Source organism: Streptopelia decaocto, assembly GCF_964273445.1.
Source record: "Streptopelia decaocto genome assembly, chromosome: 1".
Lineage (NCBI taxonomy): Eukaryota > Metazoa > Chordata > Aves > Columbiformes > Columbidae > Streptopelia > Streptopelia decaocto.
Window position 1 is genome coordinate 207,358,682 of NC_138663.1, and position 17,759 is coordinate 207,376,440.

Below are 17,759 nucleotides of genomic sequence, written 5' to 3' on the forward strand. Positions count from 1 at the left end.
CACCACTCTCCTGGGCAGCCTGTTCCAATGCCCAACAACCCTTTTCATGAGGCATTTTTTCCTAATATCCAATCTGAACATCCCCGGGTGCAACCTAAGGCCATAGGTTATTTCATGTCAAATCATTTGCATCAGGTTTTCACATCCTTTTATTACTTGATGTGAGTGTTCCCCACTAAAATTGGGAGGAGATAAAGAAATCTGTTCGGTGCTTTAATGCCTGAAGAGCTTTAAATGAATGATATTATTACCAATACAGTTATAAAACATACTTTGCAGTAGAAAACTATTTCTCAAAATAAGCAAGCATCTGTATGCCATTTGTGACCTTGAAATATCAGCCTAGTGGCATATTTTTGTATGTGTGACGTTCCAAGGAGTTAGTCAAGAAAACACTTATAGGCAGGGTAGTATCTTTTATTAGAAGTGATACACTCAGAAAACATAGACAAGTTTTCTTCGAACCTGAAATAGAAGCAGCAGACTTCACAGCTAAGTACAAGTTTACAGCAACTGCTTGGAGTTTCTAACAGAGTTTGTACGAGTGTATGTATTTTTCTGGGGTAGACAGAATAATGGCTACCAGAACTCTTTTGTGTGTGTGTGTCAGGACTCTTAATGTTCACACCAGAAGGACCACTTTGATTACGAAGTAGCTCTGTTGCTCCCCGATTCCAGAGCCTCTGCTTTCATTGACTGGAAGGCCAGAATACTCAAATAGTACCAGGTGGTGGTTCAGCTACCTGGGGGACATACTTAATAAAAATCGCGAGCATATAACAAAAAGGAAATGTCATGCCTTTTCACATTTATCTTTGCATCAGCCTCGGCATAAAAGAAAGTGAAAAGAAAAAATAAAATAAAAAAGAAAAACCAGAAGACAGTGCAGTTATTATGGAACAGCAGATAGGTCCAAACAGAATTGCCTTTGAAATAGCATTAGATAAGGAACGCCTTCGGGAACTGTCAGATGCAAAACCGCTTGTCAACAGCACCTTTACCTGTCCATTGTTAGAATCCCAAACGTCAATGAGATTTACCGCAGCTTCTGTGTATACACTGAGCCTGTGACAGGGAGCAATGAGTTTTTGTGGGTTTGTTTTTTCTTAAAACACCTCTAAATGTGTGTTGTTTTCCCGTAGGCATGTGGTGGGTTAGTTTATGCCCAAAGGCACAGGGATAGACAGCAGCTTTTTTTCAGCCAATAACACTAAAAATACAACTCGTTCTTTCTGTACAAAGTCTGTGTGCAGGTGACTCTTGATCTTTTCAACGCATTTGGAAACAAGCCATGTTTAGGATTATGTGTGTTAGCAATTTCAAGCATTGGCTTTTAAGCATAATTTTGTTTGTTTGATTATATGAACAGACACACTTCAAAAGCCACTTTCTGTTTTCACCATGAACTCTGGGTTCTCTGCACCTACAAAAGATCAAGCTCCAACATAAACAGAAAATCTTGATCTTCTTGCTGTCAGGGCCTCAACACTCAATGACTTCAGCATTTCAGTTTAATTAAAGAAAGATAAATTTTGGTTCTTTGCCCTAAGGACTCAGGTCTGCAAATTGTGACTTTTATGCAGACTCTGCCATACTTAATTTATGAGCCAAAGAAACTTAGTGAAATTTGGGACATTTGGTCCCAAACAGATTGGGATAAATCCAGTTAATATGAAAAAGCCATTTAAACTTTCCTTGTCATACTTTGTATTTGAAAGTGGAAGGAGGCAGATGGCCCCAAAGACAAGCAGAGGAAGTTCTAGTCAACCTACCATATGGATTCCCGTTCACCTCAATGACACGGAAAGCTTGGGTGTATCCTGTGTGTCTTCCCACAAAAATATCACAGACTCATAGAATCACAGAATCATTTTGGTTGGAAGAGACCCTTAAGATCATCAAGTCCAACCATAACCTAACTCTAGCACTAAATCATGTCCCTAAGAACCTTATCTATACATCTTTTAAACACCTCCAGGGACGGTGACTCAACCACTTCCATATCTTAAGTCTTCCTGTGAAATTAATAGGAAGCCTTTGAGTGCCAGTCTTTCTAGCCATCTTCTAAGGAAAGGTGTGTGATGACAACACCCATCCCTTCCCAAATAATTTAGCAATTGGAGCCTTTCCCCAAGAAGTGAGAAACCCTGATTCTTACCTCCATTTAGTTTAGGTGGGATTAGATACTTTTAGGCCATCTGAGAATTTAAGAGCACTCTTCATCTCGGTGTATATTGCAGGAAGCTTGAGCAAGAGGCAGGTTTCTCTCTCTGATAATACTCTTTTTAATGTTAAAAAATCAGGGAACCAGCAGGTTAAGTAGGAAGACACTTAATGAGTATGGAAACCTACATGACCCGCAATCAAGTTGCTGACCATGTGGGACTTCAGGAATCTCCCCAGCATCATTTATATTCATTTTGCTCTCTACTGTGATTTTTAACACTTAATGAACAAAAGACAACCGATCACATATAGAACCAAAAAGTCATACGTTTTGAGCAGCTTTTTCCACTTCTAGACTTTTCAAGTTCATTTTAGTTATTCTTTCCTGTCTTGTTCTAATATCATTTTACTTTACACATCAAGGTCAGTTCTTAGAGGATATTGAGCAATTAAATGGCTTAATTACAGTGCCTAAATAAATATACTAAGTGAGGAAATTGAAGGTCTGGGTAATTATCCTAACACAAAAATCCTTGCTTATTTTATCTTTCTTCTCACTGATAAGCAGTAGCTGTTACGCTTGTTTAAATTTTTCCAACTAATTTTTAGCACTACTTTCCAGTTGGCCTTTGAATTTTTACAGGTGATTCAGTGAAATGCTTCAGAACTCATTGGTAAATGAATTTTCCAAGCATTCGCATAAGGCTGTGATAAAGGGACACTTTAAGAGTTCAAGTAGGAGCTAAGTTTATATTATTATCTTCACTAATAGGATCATTATATAGGACGTGAGATCAGGAAGGAAGTACGTTGTAAGCTCAAGAAACAGCCCAGAGAAATAACATGGCTACTGAAGTTTTCTGTACACCAGACAAGAAAACGCTGTAATAGAATATTGCTGGGAACTTTCATAAGTACAAGATACTTTGTGTGTAATTCTCCCATGAGAATTATCATACAGCCTTGTGGAAAACTGGGCTTTAGATTAAACAGGCTTTTGTTGTACTGGGTTTGGTTGGTTTGGTCTTTTTTTTGTCTTTTTTTTTTTTAATGAAAAGCATCAGTTGAAAAATCATCCTGGAGAGAAAAAGAGACTCTTCTCTGTTCATAGGGTTGCTGTGCAATCAAACTTTAAAAGAGTTTGGGGAAAACATAGCTCATAAGACTGTGTGCAGAGATAGCCAAAAGGTAAAAATTGGGGCCAAACTGAAGCCAGAGTCGTTCATTAAATTGTGATGGAACCACTGTAACATCTGCAGAAGTGCCTAGAGGGTTGTTTATTAAGAACTTCTCTGCTCCATGCATTTGGCCAACACACGTGTAGACCATGGAGCAACCCGACGAAATGCAAGCTGGGTCTACATGGTGCTTGTAGATCGCTGCTTTTAGTTTGAAAATAATTGTAAGAATGAAAATCACTGTATAAAATACAGCGTACAGAAGGCTGAGCCTCTCAAAGAGATCAGGCACCATCAAAATTAGAGAAAAAAAAAAGCCTACCATATTACTTAATCTGTTCAACAGCCTACTGAAGAGCGTTCAGTGCAGTATGACATAAGCACATCTGAGAGGGGACATCATTAGATCTATAGGACTCTGGAACAGGCTGCCCCACCTAATTGATCAGGAATTTAGAATTACACTGTTTATAGAAGGGCCTTCTAAGCGATAGGGAATAACTGCCTCAGAGATGGACAAGAAAACCAACAAGAGCTGTTTGCCACCCAAAGCATCTGCTCCTGTTAGCACTTTATCACAATCAAAATAGGAAAGCGGGGAATATTTAATCACTAGTAGGTGAAACTACCTGTTACATGTTAGTTTTGGGGCAAACACCTTAGACTGAGAAAAATAATCAGTTGTTGACATAGCCTATACTCTTTCGACAGTCAGGAAAAATAATAAAGGCTATTAGTCATCTTGCTTTATTGCACAACTTTCATTACTATGTCGCACCAGAGAGAGATTTCTCCCTACAGCATAGGGTGTAATTAACTGGTTTATGGGCTGGAATTAGCCAGTGATGGGGAAAAGATGGGAAATCAGGGGGACCAGGAGTTTGTTCTGTTCTGGCAAAGCTTGTAGCACATTTTTGCCTGGGTTCAGGTGACCTATTTCCAAGCACAGAATTCTTTTCTAATACTGCCCTCATCTCTCTAAAATAGCTTTTCCTTGAAGATAACCAATTCCTTTAACTATCCTCAGAAAAACAGACAGAGGCTGGGAGAATGAGAGGCAAAGAGACTGTTAAGTGAACAAGAACATGGGCTCACCTTTCTCTGTGTTTAGCTCTATCGCTTATAGACCACACTGCTGTGAATCCTTCTCCGCACAACTGGGATTTTTTACAATAATACTGATATACTTTCATGTGTTTTGAATTATCATTACCTCCATCTGTCCAGAAAAAGACAAAATCTCTCTTATTTGGGACCTTTTTTCACTGAGCAGGGAACTGAACAAAACTCAAGGTAAAGATTTTTCTGCTATAGGTCAGAAGTCAGTAAAGCAAGGATTAAGGTATTCAAATTGCAGCTTTAAAGATCTTAATCAAACCTTTGGAAAACAAACAAACAAACAAAACAAAACACAAACAAACAAATAACAACAACAAAACCAGCAACATCAATTATGTTTCTGGAATTTTCTGAAGTCTTGTTATTGCATTTGCAAGTTGGTTTGTCGTCTGCTGAAAGTCATATTGGAGGAAAAATAACTGTTTCTACTTTAGGACTAGAAATGCCATTCAATAATCTGAAGATTTTCCTCTACCGATTTCCTTTTTTCTTGCGGGTGACTGTTGCTCTTTACTTGTTAATGTTGTTCTAAACCTGAAACAAATGTAAAGCAAACCATAATTTTCGGTCCAACACCAGTTTTTTTCTTGCACAATATTGTCAAATTCCTGCATTAGCTTCTCGGGCAATACCACTGACTGGGAACCTTTCCCAAGAGAGAAGAGCATCATCTATAGAAGCAAAGCTATTTTTTGGCTCTTTGCCTTAGCAAGAATTCTGGAAGCTTTCTGGCAAAACGAAGCTGAAGTGAAGGTTTATATGGGGAAACTTCGGAGCAATAAGGGCTGCACATCATCTTTGCAGCTTTTTCAGTAAGTATGTGGTCTTCACTTCCACCTCCCTGGAAACACAGCACTTGTCCTGCCTTCAGATTGTAGCGAAGGGACACTCTTGGCCTCTCACTGCCTGCAGAACATTGTGAACAGCTCTTCTCCATGATAATTACAGCTACTCAAGCACAATCAATCTCCCCACTCTTCCAGCTTCCATTGCAAGAACACCTAATGGCCAAACACAAGATCAAGGTCCTGCTGTTTTGCCAGCTTCACATGCACACAAGGAGAAGCAGCAAATAAAGCAAAATAAATAGACAAAAGAGACTGAAATTACTGGACAACAAAGGATAGGTCTGATTTTTAACGAGTTGTGCCAGGCACAGGGTATATGCAAGATCCAAATGCATTCCTGGGAGAGCAGGAGGTAGATGCCAAATGTGAGTCATGAGGATCAGACCAGACAGGTTCAAAGAGTTCTTGCCCACATGACACAGCGGGTCTCCCTCTGAGTCAAAGGGAAAGGAATTACACCCACCAGCAGCCTGGGTGAAGAGACACCTGTAACGGTCCTGCAGAATCACAGGCTGGTTGGGGTTGGAAGGGACCTCTGGAGATCATCCAGTCCAACCCACCTGCTAACGCAGGGTCACCAGAGCAGATCACACAGGAAGGTGTCCAGGCGGGTTTGAATGTCTCCAGAGAAGGAGACTCCACAGCCTCTCTGGGCAGCCTGTCCCAGGGCTCTGGCACCTCACAGTAAAGAAGTTTCTCCTCATATTCAGATGGAATCTCCTGTGTTTCAGTCTGTGCCTGTTGCCCCTCATCCTGTCGTTGGGCACCACTGAACAGAGTCTGGTCCCTCCTCTTGACACTCACCCTGGAGATATTTATCAGCATTGATAAGATACCTCTCAGCTTCTCTTCTCCAGGCTGAACAGCCCCAGCTCTCTCAGTCTCTCATCATAAGAAAGATGCTCCAGACCCCTCAGCATCTTCGTAGCCCACTGCTGGACTACCTCTGATACTCCAGATACGGCCTCACCAGGGCAGAGTAGAGGAGGAGGAGAACCTCCCTCGACCTTCTGGTCACACTCTTCCTAACAGACCCCAGGATACCATTCGCTTTCTTGGCCACAATGGCACATTGGTGACTCATGGTCGAGCTGCTGTCCACCAGAACTCCCAAAGGTGTGAGTGTGGGGTGCAGCCCCTTTAGCACAGCACCATTCCCCGCTGCTTGTGTCTGGAGCACATCAACTCATGCTCAGCATTGCTCTGGTGCAGCCAGCCTGCTCCCTGCTCTGCGGGAGCCTCACACTTTCTACTGTTTTCAAGTCTGAAGCCCCAGGGCTGGCTCAGAGAAAGAAACTGCTATGGAAAATAACCTTCCTCCTTAATCAGATCTCTTCAGGAGTTCATCTAAGAAAAGCCTTTTAGCACCAGGTTGCCTTGATCTCTGCTCTAAGCTGGAGCAAGAGAATGATCTTCTGAACCATGACTCTTAGATGCTGAAGGGAGGTTGTTGGCTTTGTTTGAAATTGTGCACGGGAAAAAAAGATCTTCCCAAAATTAAGGGAGATTGGTTAGAATATAAGAAGAGTCACTGGGAAATGCCTTCCGTACAATTTTAGGGACGCAAGTGTCCAACCCTCATGGGGTTAAAGAGTGGAATGAGGAGGAAATTGTCCCATTAAGTGTAAGGGGCTAAACAAGTAAGTTCATTAGTTCTGTGCAGTGCAGATATCCAAAGCCAAAAGTTATTTTAAGCAAAATAGGAACAGATAAAATGTCTTTATTCACGCAACATTCCTCTCACCCCAAATTTCTTCCCCAGAGAGCTTACAGATAGACGGGTTGAATTCTCACCGCAGTATAACTTTGATACCCCTTTGTTGCGCGCCAGAGATCTGCAGCCATATGTTTTCCTTGTACTGTATTTACTCAGGCAGGCTATGTTTCTTCCCAAGAGAAGCCTAAAATATCATTGCTTCAAAGTTCTCCTCCACTGCAACTTTTATCTCCAGCTGCCTATGCGTTAAGTCTCCACTTCCACCGCTACCATAGAGCACCTTTGTCTAGGAGCGTGGACGGGAAGCATTAAGTCTGCACATATGATGGGGCCTTAAGTATTATGAAGCAAAACGAAATATCACTGCACAAAATGTCTCAGTGAGATTGCCTTATCTTCAGGAAGGTTCTAGACATTAAGCCCAGAGTTCATGCCGCTTTAATCGATGCCAGTATAATCAATGAATAAGACACTCCGACTGAAATTGCAGACAGGAGAAGTGGCCTCTGTAAGATAAGGCTGCACTTCCCCTGACTGCAGGGAGACCCTATAGTGACTGTGCTGCACAATGTCGCATTATCCTTTCATTTCCCCAAACAAGTCGCAGATTTCTCTTAACAACTGCAATCTGCTTTCTTTTCAATACATGTTCCTACATGATTGTCTAGTTAACAGAGGGAAATACACATTTTATTCCTCAACAGCATAATTTGCCTCACCACGTACTGTTTTACACACAATGTATGTAAAACCCATCCTCGCCGGCCCAGAGCTGAACTTGTGTATGGATTTTTTGTTGCATTTGCTATAGCATGAATTAGTTTTGGTCCCTGGCAGGTGGGCTCTAACGTCACACAATTTTGGTTGGTTACTAGCGTTCCACAGTTTTGACTCCCCTGGCATTACTTCAGAAGTTAATTTTAGAATATTAGGGCCAACCACCCTGCAAGATATTTGTGTAAATGTTATTTGCTGCAGCAAGTGAAAAACTCTTGCAATGGCCCTTGCATAATAACTCTTCCCTGCGAGGGTAACAGAAACATGAAAGGGCGTTTTGTCTTGACCAGGCACATCAAGAAAAGTTTTGCAAGGCAAGTGTAAACCTTTTTTTGTTCGCATTAATCTTAGAGAAAGCAATTCCGACAAACCCTACAGTGTGGTGTTCAAATAAAGGAAAATGGACCTTTTAGGAGATTTGCATGTAATCATTTGCAGAGAACTTCATACTTTATATTGGGTGTTTTGGATCAGACAGAGCATTAGTGTCAGATTGAGAGGGGCCATTTCACGGGCAGCTCATCAGCCCTCCTACTGATTACATTGTTCTTTTACAAGTTGGGTTTGAATAAAGCTGCGCAAGCTTTTGTAATGCTGATCCATAATTAGGGGCTTGCATTTTCCTTAAAACTCTAGATGTGAATAACTTGCGTAAATATTTCGCAAAGAATTATATAAATATTCTGTGGTGATTAGGATTGTTTATACCGTATCAGAAGACAGTCTGTCTTCCTTGATCCTTATTTCTTTGATTTTGGAAGAGATACCAGCCATCTCCCATATATTTGGAAATTACATTACCTGTTTGTGCTTTTGAATAACAGCACAATCTGAGCCTTGGAGACTGATATTTCAGGAAATCGTGGAGCTAACTTACACAATCTGTTTCTACTGTTGTGTCTACAAATGAGCAAGCTGAGTATGCGGCCCAGGCAATTGCCCGTGTAATTTTCTGAAAATCTGCTGTATTATTTTCTTGTGTTGGTAAAAAATTATGAGGGTGGCTGTGCTGCTCCAGAGCACCCCGAGCCCTGGAGGAACTGCATTTCAGAAGGGAACAATTTCCTCCCTGCTCCTCTCCATCTTGCTCAGTGGATAATTGTTTTCTGCTGTTTGGGGTCAGGTTGGTAACCTCAGGAGCTGGGGGAAAGGAGATCTGAGGTCTGGGTAATTTCTTGTCCTTTTCTGCCTTCTGCTTTATTTGGGGAATAACTGCGTAAACTCTGTGATCTGTGTTGGGACAGAGGCAGATAACAGGCATGCAGTTGTGCTTTTATATATCACAGCATCACATCGTCCCTCACAGAGCCATCACCATTCTAGAGGTTTTCCACCCAAAACAAGGTCTGCCCTGTACGTGCAAGAATGTTCCTGCAGTCCCGCTGACAGTGATTTTGTGACTTCCTTCACTGAAAATACACCGTCCTGGCAAACGGACAGAGAAAATCATTGCATCTCTTCATAGCACAGGCAAGGGGAAAAGCAGAATTTGGAAAAGTAACACAAATCACCCACAAGGCAGGTGAAGTCCATGTAACATATGTTCTTCATACTCCACTTCAGTCCAAGGGAATTTATTCATTCCTTGTTAACCTTGCATGGCACTTTTTTCCCCAATATGCCAGTCTTCATACAGGGTATGTGATTATTTCTCATTTTTGAGGTCCAACTACTCATTTCATAATTTTGGTGACATGGCAGCTGTCCAGGTTTTTCTTGTTACGATGATATTCATTTGCCCCCTTTATTTCATTTATTTTCCCCTCTGGCTCCATAGCTATAAATCAAAGACACAAAATTAAATTATATAAAATAAACATAAGTGCAGGTGGAAATTCAGGAAATATAAATAACTAAGAGTAGTTTCCCAAGACTGCTTTTTTAATCAATTCTAAACACAAGATATATATTCCCTGCTGAACTAACAATGTCGTGACCACCTATTGTTAAAGAACAGCAATAAATCTGCATCACGATTCCTTACCCCTATGATTCACTGACATGTTTTTGCCAGACAGCTAGTTCAGCTTGCTCTTTTTCCAAAGGTGTTTTATGCTGTCCACAGGAAAGGCACGATACGCTGCCATGAAAAAGGCACGAATGTTGTTTGTCTCTTTAGGAAAATTCCTTCTTTCCCTGTCTCTAAGGGAGCGATGCTCCCGGATGCTAAGAAAGCCATCATTTATTGTGTGATAATCAGGGCTCATCTTCAAATAATATGTTGCCCTTCACCTTGAAAAGCAAAATGCCAGATATTCCCGTGCTCCCCTCCTCTACCCAGCAGGATGCCTGATGCCCTGAAATACTAGGGCAGCAAATCACCACCTTTGATATTCTGCACTGTCCTTCCCATCTTGTCCCCTGTGTTGTCAGCAATCTCAGAGGTGCTGCGTGGGGACGTCCCGACGGCCACTCTGCCTGTCACCTTTCAAACATGGCTCTTTCACAAAAGTTCTCACCCTTGCAGCACTGCTTCATTCTTGTGGGGTTTTAATCCATCAGATATGCTGTGGCATTAAATTGCCTGAGTTTTAGATTTATTTATTAATTGATTTCTTACCTGTTAGAGAGCAGTGTAGGGGAAATGGACCTGGGGGTCCTGATAGACAGCAGGATGACCATGAGCCATGGGCCCTTGTGGCCAGGAAGGCCAATGGTACCTGGGGTGGATTAAAAGGGGGTGGTCAGTAGGTCAGAGAGGTTCTCCTGCCCCTCTACTCTGCCCTGGTGAGATCACACCTGGAATATTGTGTCCAGTTCTGGGCCCCTCAGCTCCAGCAGGACAGGGAACTGCTGGAGAGAGTCCAGCGCAGGGCAACAAAGATGCTGAAGGGAGTGGAGCATCTCCCGTGTGAGGAAAGGCTGAGGGAGCTGGGGCTCTGGAGCTTGGAGAAGAGGAGACTGAGGGGTGACCTCATTAATGTTTATAAATATGTAAAGGGTGAGTGTCATGAGGATGGAGCCAGGCTCTTCTCGGTGACAACAAATGATAGGACAAGTGGTAATGGGTGCAAACTGGAACACAAGAGGTTCCACTTCAATATGAGAAGAAACTTCTTCTCAGTGAGGGTGCCAGAGCCTGGCCCAGGCTGCCCAGGGAGGTTGTGGAGTCTCCTTCTCTGCAGACATTCCAACCCGCCTGGACACCTTCCTGTGTAACCTCATCTGGGTGTTCCTGCTCCGGTGGGGGGATTGGACTGGATGAGCTTTCAAGGTCCCTTCCAACCCCTGACATTCTGTGATTCTGTGATCAGAGTACCTGAGCGTTGCTGTCCTGTAAGCAGGTCATGGTTTTCTCTAGCACAAGGCTAGCTACGGTTTTAATGTAGATCAATAAGATTTAGTTTGGATGTCAATAAAAATCACTCAAAACCACTGTGCAAAGTGAGGGTAAGACGAAAGAAAGAAGTGCATCTGTTTACACTCTCTTTCTTTTGACAGGATAATACACTCCACTATCACTTACATAGCCTTCCTGTGAACCCACAATACACATCAGTGCTCTACATTTGAAAGGCCCAGAGTTCTCTTGTGATGTATTTCATTTGTAACAACGCTTAGCATTACTGGTGCACCAGTACCTTTGTTAGAAATATTTCATATTTTAAGGCTGTATAAAGGTTATGCATTTTTAGTGACTTAATGCAAAAGTTCTCAGGTGAGACCTACTGGAATTTCTGTACTGTGGTAATTGTGATGACAGTACTTCTGTCTGCTCCCCATCCTTCCTTCATGGTAGGAATTCTGCTAATTTAAATTAATTTGAGTGTGACAAACAGCCTTTTAGACTTTATCAGTGGCTAGACAGACAGTACGCAGCTACAGGAAAATAACAGCATTTTGAAGCAAATTATACACCTTTCTGTGCCTCAGTTTCCTTACCTGTCAGAAGTTCAAGTCTGGTCCCCAGACACTCCAATTTTATCAGCCGATATGATAACAGACCTCATCACATCCAATAGCAGCATTTCAGGGCTTACATACTCAGTGCTTGTAAAGCTCCGAAAGATTCTTGCTTGAAGCTTCACAGAAGGTACTATAGGAAAAAAGCTGATATTAATGATTTACTGATTGCAGATAATACCATTCTGGGTATATTGAACACTATTAAATCTCATTGCCTTGTGGTATCAGTTCTGTGAAAAGCCAGCGTTTGCATATCCAATCTTTTTCACCTCTTTTGGGACAAATTGCAAACATATGAGTATAATCCACTGGATATAGTCTATGAAACAATTTACTGTCCTTCATCTAAAAGTACCTCCTTGAATGTTCTGTACTCCTGGCAGCACATGAGCATGAATCCACCTGTTTTAAATCAGCTCTTGATCTCTGAAGGCCAAATCATGCAAGAGACAGAGTAATTCTAGAAACACAGAGTATTAAATATTACAGCCAAATGTGTAGCATAAACTGAAGGCATGTTTATTGTTTGTCTTACTTTCCCCTAACTATCCGGAGTCTGCTCTGGTCTGTCTCTTTCCTAAATTTAAAGCGGTTACCTGAATTTTGCAGAGTTCCTTGGATAAGCTGGGACACAGACTCTTTGCGTTAATCTATTTCCAAAGTTTGTGCTTCCTAAGTATTTTCATAAATCTACCAGAGACTGCAACCTATCTTCCCCTGATTTTTTTTTTGTTTTTAAATCTTAATCTGAAAAACCAGCACATAGATAAAATAGGAGTTTATATTCTGTTTTCCTCTGAATATGTGCAAGTAACATATCATTCATACAAAGACATTCAACTTATATTATTCCTGCCTCAAGTCCAAAGAACATAATTTTGACTGTTCACTGCAAGCGGATGTATAAGATTGTTACAAATTGATGCCAAGGGGCCCATACTTGGAATCTGTTTTGTTTTTCTTTGAGTTGGCTTCCAAATTGCAAGAGTGTGCATAATGAATGTGTTATCTAGTCCTTCTGTTTTGTATTTTTGAAGGAGAAACAGCACATACCACACAGTGACTTGGCCTACTTGCTCAGGTTCCATAGCAACCCAGTATTGCTGCAAATTCGTTTTGTACTAATCAATTAGAAATTTTGCTCTGGCAGCTGGAATCAAAGTTTATGGGCCGAATCCTGCTTGTTTTACTTGGACCTGCAGTCACAGTAAATTCAACGAGATACTTGTGTGAGAAGGATACGGACTTGTATCTTTCATTTCTCTCTTGGTTTATTTTTTGTGAAAAGGTCAGATTTAATTTTTGCTTTTCTGTCCAAGCAGAGAAAAGAAGGCAATTCTCTTAAAGGATCCAAAACTTAAGATATACGCTTATCTTACAAATAGAGTTGCTATTAGATTAAAAAGGATCATATTGCTTTGCTCCCCACGCATTTTACCTGGATGTCATCCACACAGCTGACCAGTGCACACCTGCCATCCAGCAGCTTGTAAAATCTGCTACATCCACCTCAATATCAGGTGCCCAAAAGGGAATTTTCCAGGGAACAGGGAACATGTGCCAGTGCCCTTCACAGCAACGCGGCCCTCAGTAATGTGGTTATTACGCACGATTCCTGGGGAACCTTCCCTTGTAAAGGTCAGCTCATGCGCTGCTGGAACCACACGTAATGACCGTGAACGCCCACGGGAACTTCTCATCTGCACTCTGCAATGGTGCAGCTGGTTAAGAGCCAAAGTTTTCATTAAAGAGATTTTGGCTTGATTTTTTTTTTTCATTATTTTTCTTTTCTCACAATACTGGGAAATGGGGAAAGCTCATACCAAACAACTCAACCTGCAGCCACGCGGAAATGGCAGAAAGTTTCTGATGTGGGCTGACAAAACCACTGGCATTTTGGTTTTAAGAGTCACAATTCCAAATTCAGCTCATTCTGCTCCCGGTCTTTACATCTAGACTACAGCTTTCTCGTATAAATATGCCAAGAATCCTGTTTGACCAAAACACAAGGAGAGTATTGGGGGCCACCTGTCATTTGCCACCCACATTTATTTTGTCAGGGGTAGTCACACTGTTAAGCTCCTTTTTAAGCGTTTTTACTGGTCTTTGGGGGAGTCAGAGGCTTGAAATATGTTTTTAAGCTAGTTTGTCTTTCTCAATGGCTGGAAAAATGTGTCCTCCAGTTAAAAAGTACACTAGAAAACTGAATGGGTCTATGGGAAAACACAGGTTTAATGCTTTTTTTCCATTTCACTCATCATCACGCTAGAATTCAGGCTCTGACTACCCAGTCTTAAGAATACACATCAGCCTGTTTTGTAGCAAACGCATAGCAAATCAAAGTCAGGATTTAAACTTCATTACACGTCAGGGCTCATCAAATCTCCGTTGCATCGAGGGGGATGACGCAGAGTAGATTTTGTTCCTTCAAGAGCACATCAGAGCTGCAGCTGAATCTCCATCTGCGTGTCAGGGTCTGCGACAGGGAAAACTGCGCTCACCCACTTGCACGTGCTCCTTTTTTTGCCGTCTCTCCCACTGGTAGTTAACACAATGGGAAGGTTATAGCCTTGGCACCGTAAAAAAGGGTCAGAGAGTGTGAAGCGCGGCTGCAGATTCCTTAAAAGCCGCATTCCTACGGGAGGAACTTCTCCGTCTGGAGGGCTGTCAGAAGGAAGGAGACCCGGACAACTCCACTGCTGATCGGAACAAAACACACACAGGGCTCGCAGATCGCAGTTCATGCAAAAAAGCGTAGGCTCTTTACCAAGGTTGGCTTCTCCTTTGGGTCACCACAGTCACTTCAGTGTCTCTGAGCACAGGAACAGTCCTAAATTCTCCCCGGTTCCCCAGCTTTACCTCCAATTTCTGCTACGATTATAAGGTGCAATTTATAAGATCTCCATATGCCAGGGAGGTGAGATCCAAGGGTTTATCATGAGAAAAACTGATGAGCAAGGTGGAAGGGAACTTAGCAGAACCAGCTTTGGGGGATTTAAATGTTAAACCCTCTTTATTGTTTTGGGCTTGTGTCCTTTCCTCAAGTGTTCGTGTTGTGTTTAGGAAGAAATATCGTACAGCTATGTTGCGTGCTATGTTATGTTTCAAATGTGTTTTTTTAAAGAAACGGATTGTTCTTTAAGTTTGCCAGTTTTCTTGTGCTGTTATTCTTTTATTTTGATGGATTTTGCATGATAACTTTTCAGCATTTGGGAAAAAGTGGGAGTTTAATCATTACGACTTTCAGATCAAATGTATCAAGAAGCTCATGTCTAAATGCATTGTCCTGTATTTTAACCTATTATATGTCTGCGTTCATATTCCCCCTTGTTTTTATTAATGTACTGCACGTATCTGACCTCCACGTTTGCCTGATCATTTTTTTCACCAGTTTGGGGGTTTTGATTTCCGATTTTCGTTTAAAAGACTGATTTTAACAAGACCCTGATAACCATTAATTAATTATTTACGGTGTGTTTTAACTCCACCTTCTGTGTGTGGCAAATTTCAGGCTGTTTTGCCTTATAAACTCCACAAGGGGATGGTGGTTAAACCCAACCCCGAAGTGGTCGCTGCCCCTTTTCACATGAAATCTGAAATAATTCACCTCACGATACGTCGGGCAAAACTTTTCCGCCAGTACAACGCAGCCCGGCGTTGACAGGGAATGCCTACTTTGTCACATTAGGAGTATTTCACACCAGGGGCTCACTATAACATGATTTTACTTAAAAAACCAGTGGATTTGAGCTTTAAGCGCGATCCCCTCAGCGCAGCCGGCGGGCAGATCCGTGCAGTCCAGGCCTCCCCCATTGGGGCACCGGGGGGGGGAGTGGAGGGAGGGGGCGCCTTCCCTCGTACCCCCCGCTCAACTTTTTTTGTCTCTCTGTCTGTGTTTTGTCATTTTTGTTGTTGTTTATTTCATTTTTATTTTTGTGTTCCCCCCCCCCTCTTCTCTCTCTGTGTGTCCGTGTGTGCTTGTGCCCCTCAGGTCCCCCCCTGCGTTGTTCGTCCGCCTCCTCCACCCCCCCCGAGCAGTCCCCCTCCCCTATCCCCTCGCCGCCGGCCAATGAGGGCCCGGGGCGGTTGCTGGGCAACGGCGCGGCCCAGCCGGCCGCGGACTCTGACTCTGAGGAAGAGTTTGTGCCTAATTCATTCTTAGTTAAAAGTGGCTCTGGAAACCTCTGTGTCGCCGCCAACGGTGAGTGACTCTTTCTATCTCTCTCTCTATATATACCTACTTTTCTTGCTGGTCTGACGGCCGTGCGTGGGGATGGGGGTCACCTCGGGGTGCGGATGTGCCGTTTTGGGTTGTTTTGGGAATATTGTTAATAAAATAAAATTAAAAAAAAAAAAAAAGAAATGGGAGTGGGATAAAAGGCAAGGGAAAAAAAATCACCTCATAAAGGTTGAAAAATGCAGTTTGTGCTGGGTGGCTGTGGTGAGGGACGAGCCACCCGCTGCGGTACCTGCGCAGAGCTCGGAGGCTTCACCTGAGCTGCAGGTTGGAGCCTCTTGAGCTTTTTGAGGGGGGGTGGTTCTTTTTTTGGTTCTTTTTTTAACTTCTGGCTGACAAACTCACTGTGTGAGAGCAGCAGTTTGCAGCTGGGGGGCTGCTGGGGCGCAGGGCGCCGCTGTCACCAACCTGTCACCCGAGGGATGGCAAAGGAATGCCCAAAACTCCAGGAGTTTCCTCGCGTGTTGTGACAGTGGCGGCAGCACCGTGTGCTCAGCCTCAGAGGCCAGAGGAGGGTGTCAGTGCTCACTTCTCCCTCCGAAGGGCTGGGAGATGCTCTCAGGGTAAGTATTTGAGGCAGCAGCACAACTCCGTGGTTTTGGGATGCTCTGAGACTCCCCAGTTGGGTTCTCAGCCCTGCCCGATGGACCGTGCCGCTCAAACACATTTCGAGACGAGGAGCGAGGTTCGCGGCGCTCGGCCGCAAAGACAATGAGCCATAAACCGAGAGGTAACGCTCGTTGGCAAAGAACTGTGAAATTTCATCAAGGCTGGTGTAACCTGATGAAGTGCAGATTACAGTGGTGGAATAGCAGTGGCCACTCAGGCCGCTGCCATCCGGCTTGAGTGATAATTGCTCGCAGGTCTGATTTATGACTAAGGAGAAGGCATTCAAAGATATCTTGAAAGAGAGAAAGAAAGGTGAGAGAGAGGTTTATTGCAGCTGGCAACAGCTTAACTCCATTTATGTTAAGCTTCTAAGAAAGTTTCCTAGTATGCTGTTATCTCCAAGTAAGGAGAGAAAGTTTGACATTTAATTTGTCCCCCCCATCCCCTTCCCAGCTTCCCTCTTCTCTTTTGTTGCATTTGTTATGGTAAAAACAAACTTTCCCTTCAGGGTTTTTCAAAGGAGGTTATCTCCTCTGAATTGTCATCCTAAGGAGAGCAGGGGGAAATACAGTGTCGTATTCATTCAGGAAACTGCTTAAAATTCATATCCTCTGTTCAGCTTCCCCCCTCCCTTCCCACCCTGTAACACACACACACACATGCATTGGACTCCTTGCAGTTGCAGTACATTGAAATCTGAAATCATGTAAATGACACTCTTATTGGAAAGAAAGCCAAGCTCACACTCAACCTCACATTTTCAACATCAAATGTATGTACTTTCTCTTTGCTCGTTTAGGGAATATATATGAACACACACACGCACACTCTCCAGGTAAAAAGAGGGAAGAAAGAGAAAGCAAGTGAGATTAAAGACCTTAATCTCTTCTTTTGCTAATTAGCTGAACAACAGAAAAAGCATTGTTCAGAGTCCACAGTGGGTTGACGACTTTATTGTATTATTGATGTGCTGGTTAGTTAGACTTTAGGCTTTTCAGCTGCCTGGTTATTTATCCTCTCTTTTTCTCAGTGCTTTTTGCATCGGCTTGTAGACATACTACATTCCCTGAGGCCGCCTTTGTGTGTAGGATTCAGCAGGTTGGTAATAAATCTGTCCTGCACAAAGACAGGGCGTCTGGGGTCTCATTTGGGTGCTTATTCGAGTTGTTTGGTAATCAGAAGTGCAGGTAATGCCAGCACAC

General features: G+C 42.8%; 1 protein-coding gene across 1 annotated transcript in view; it reads left to right on the top strand.

Annotated features, from left to right (window-relative positions):
* TENM4 (teneurin transmembrane protein 4) overlaps positions 1–17,759 on the top strand; it is a 653,831-nt gene that overhangs the window by 331,576 nt on the left and 304,496 nt on the right. The window contains exon 6 of the mRNA XM_082052895.1: positions 15,703–15,912. Within this exon, the coding sequence (XP_081909021.1) occupies positions 15,703–15,912 (210 nt within the window). The remainder of the gene's footprint in view (positions 1–15,702; positions 15,913–17,759) is intronic.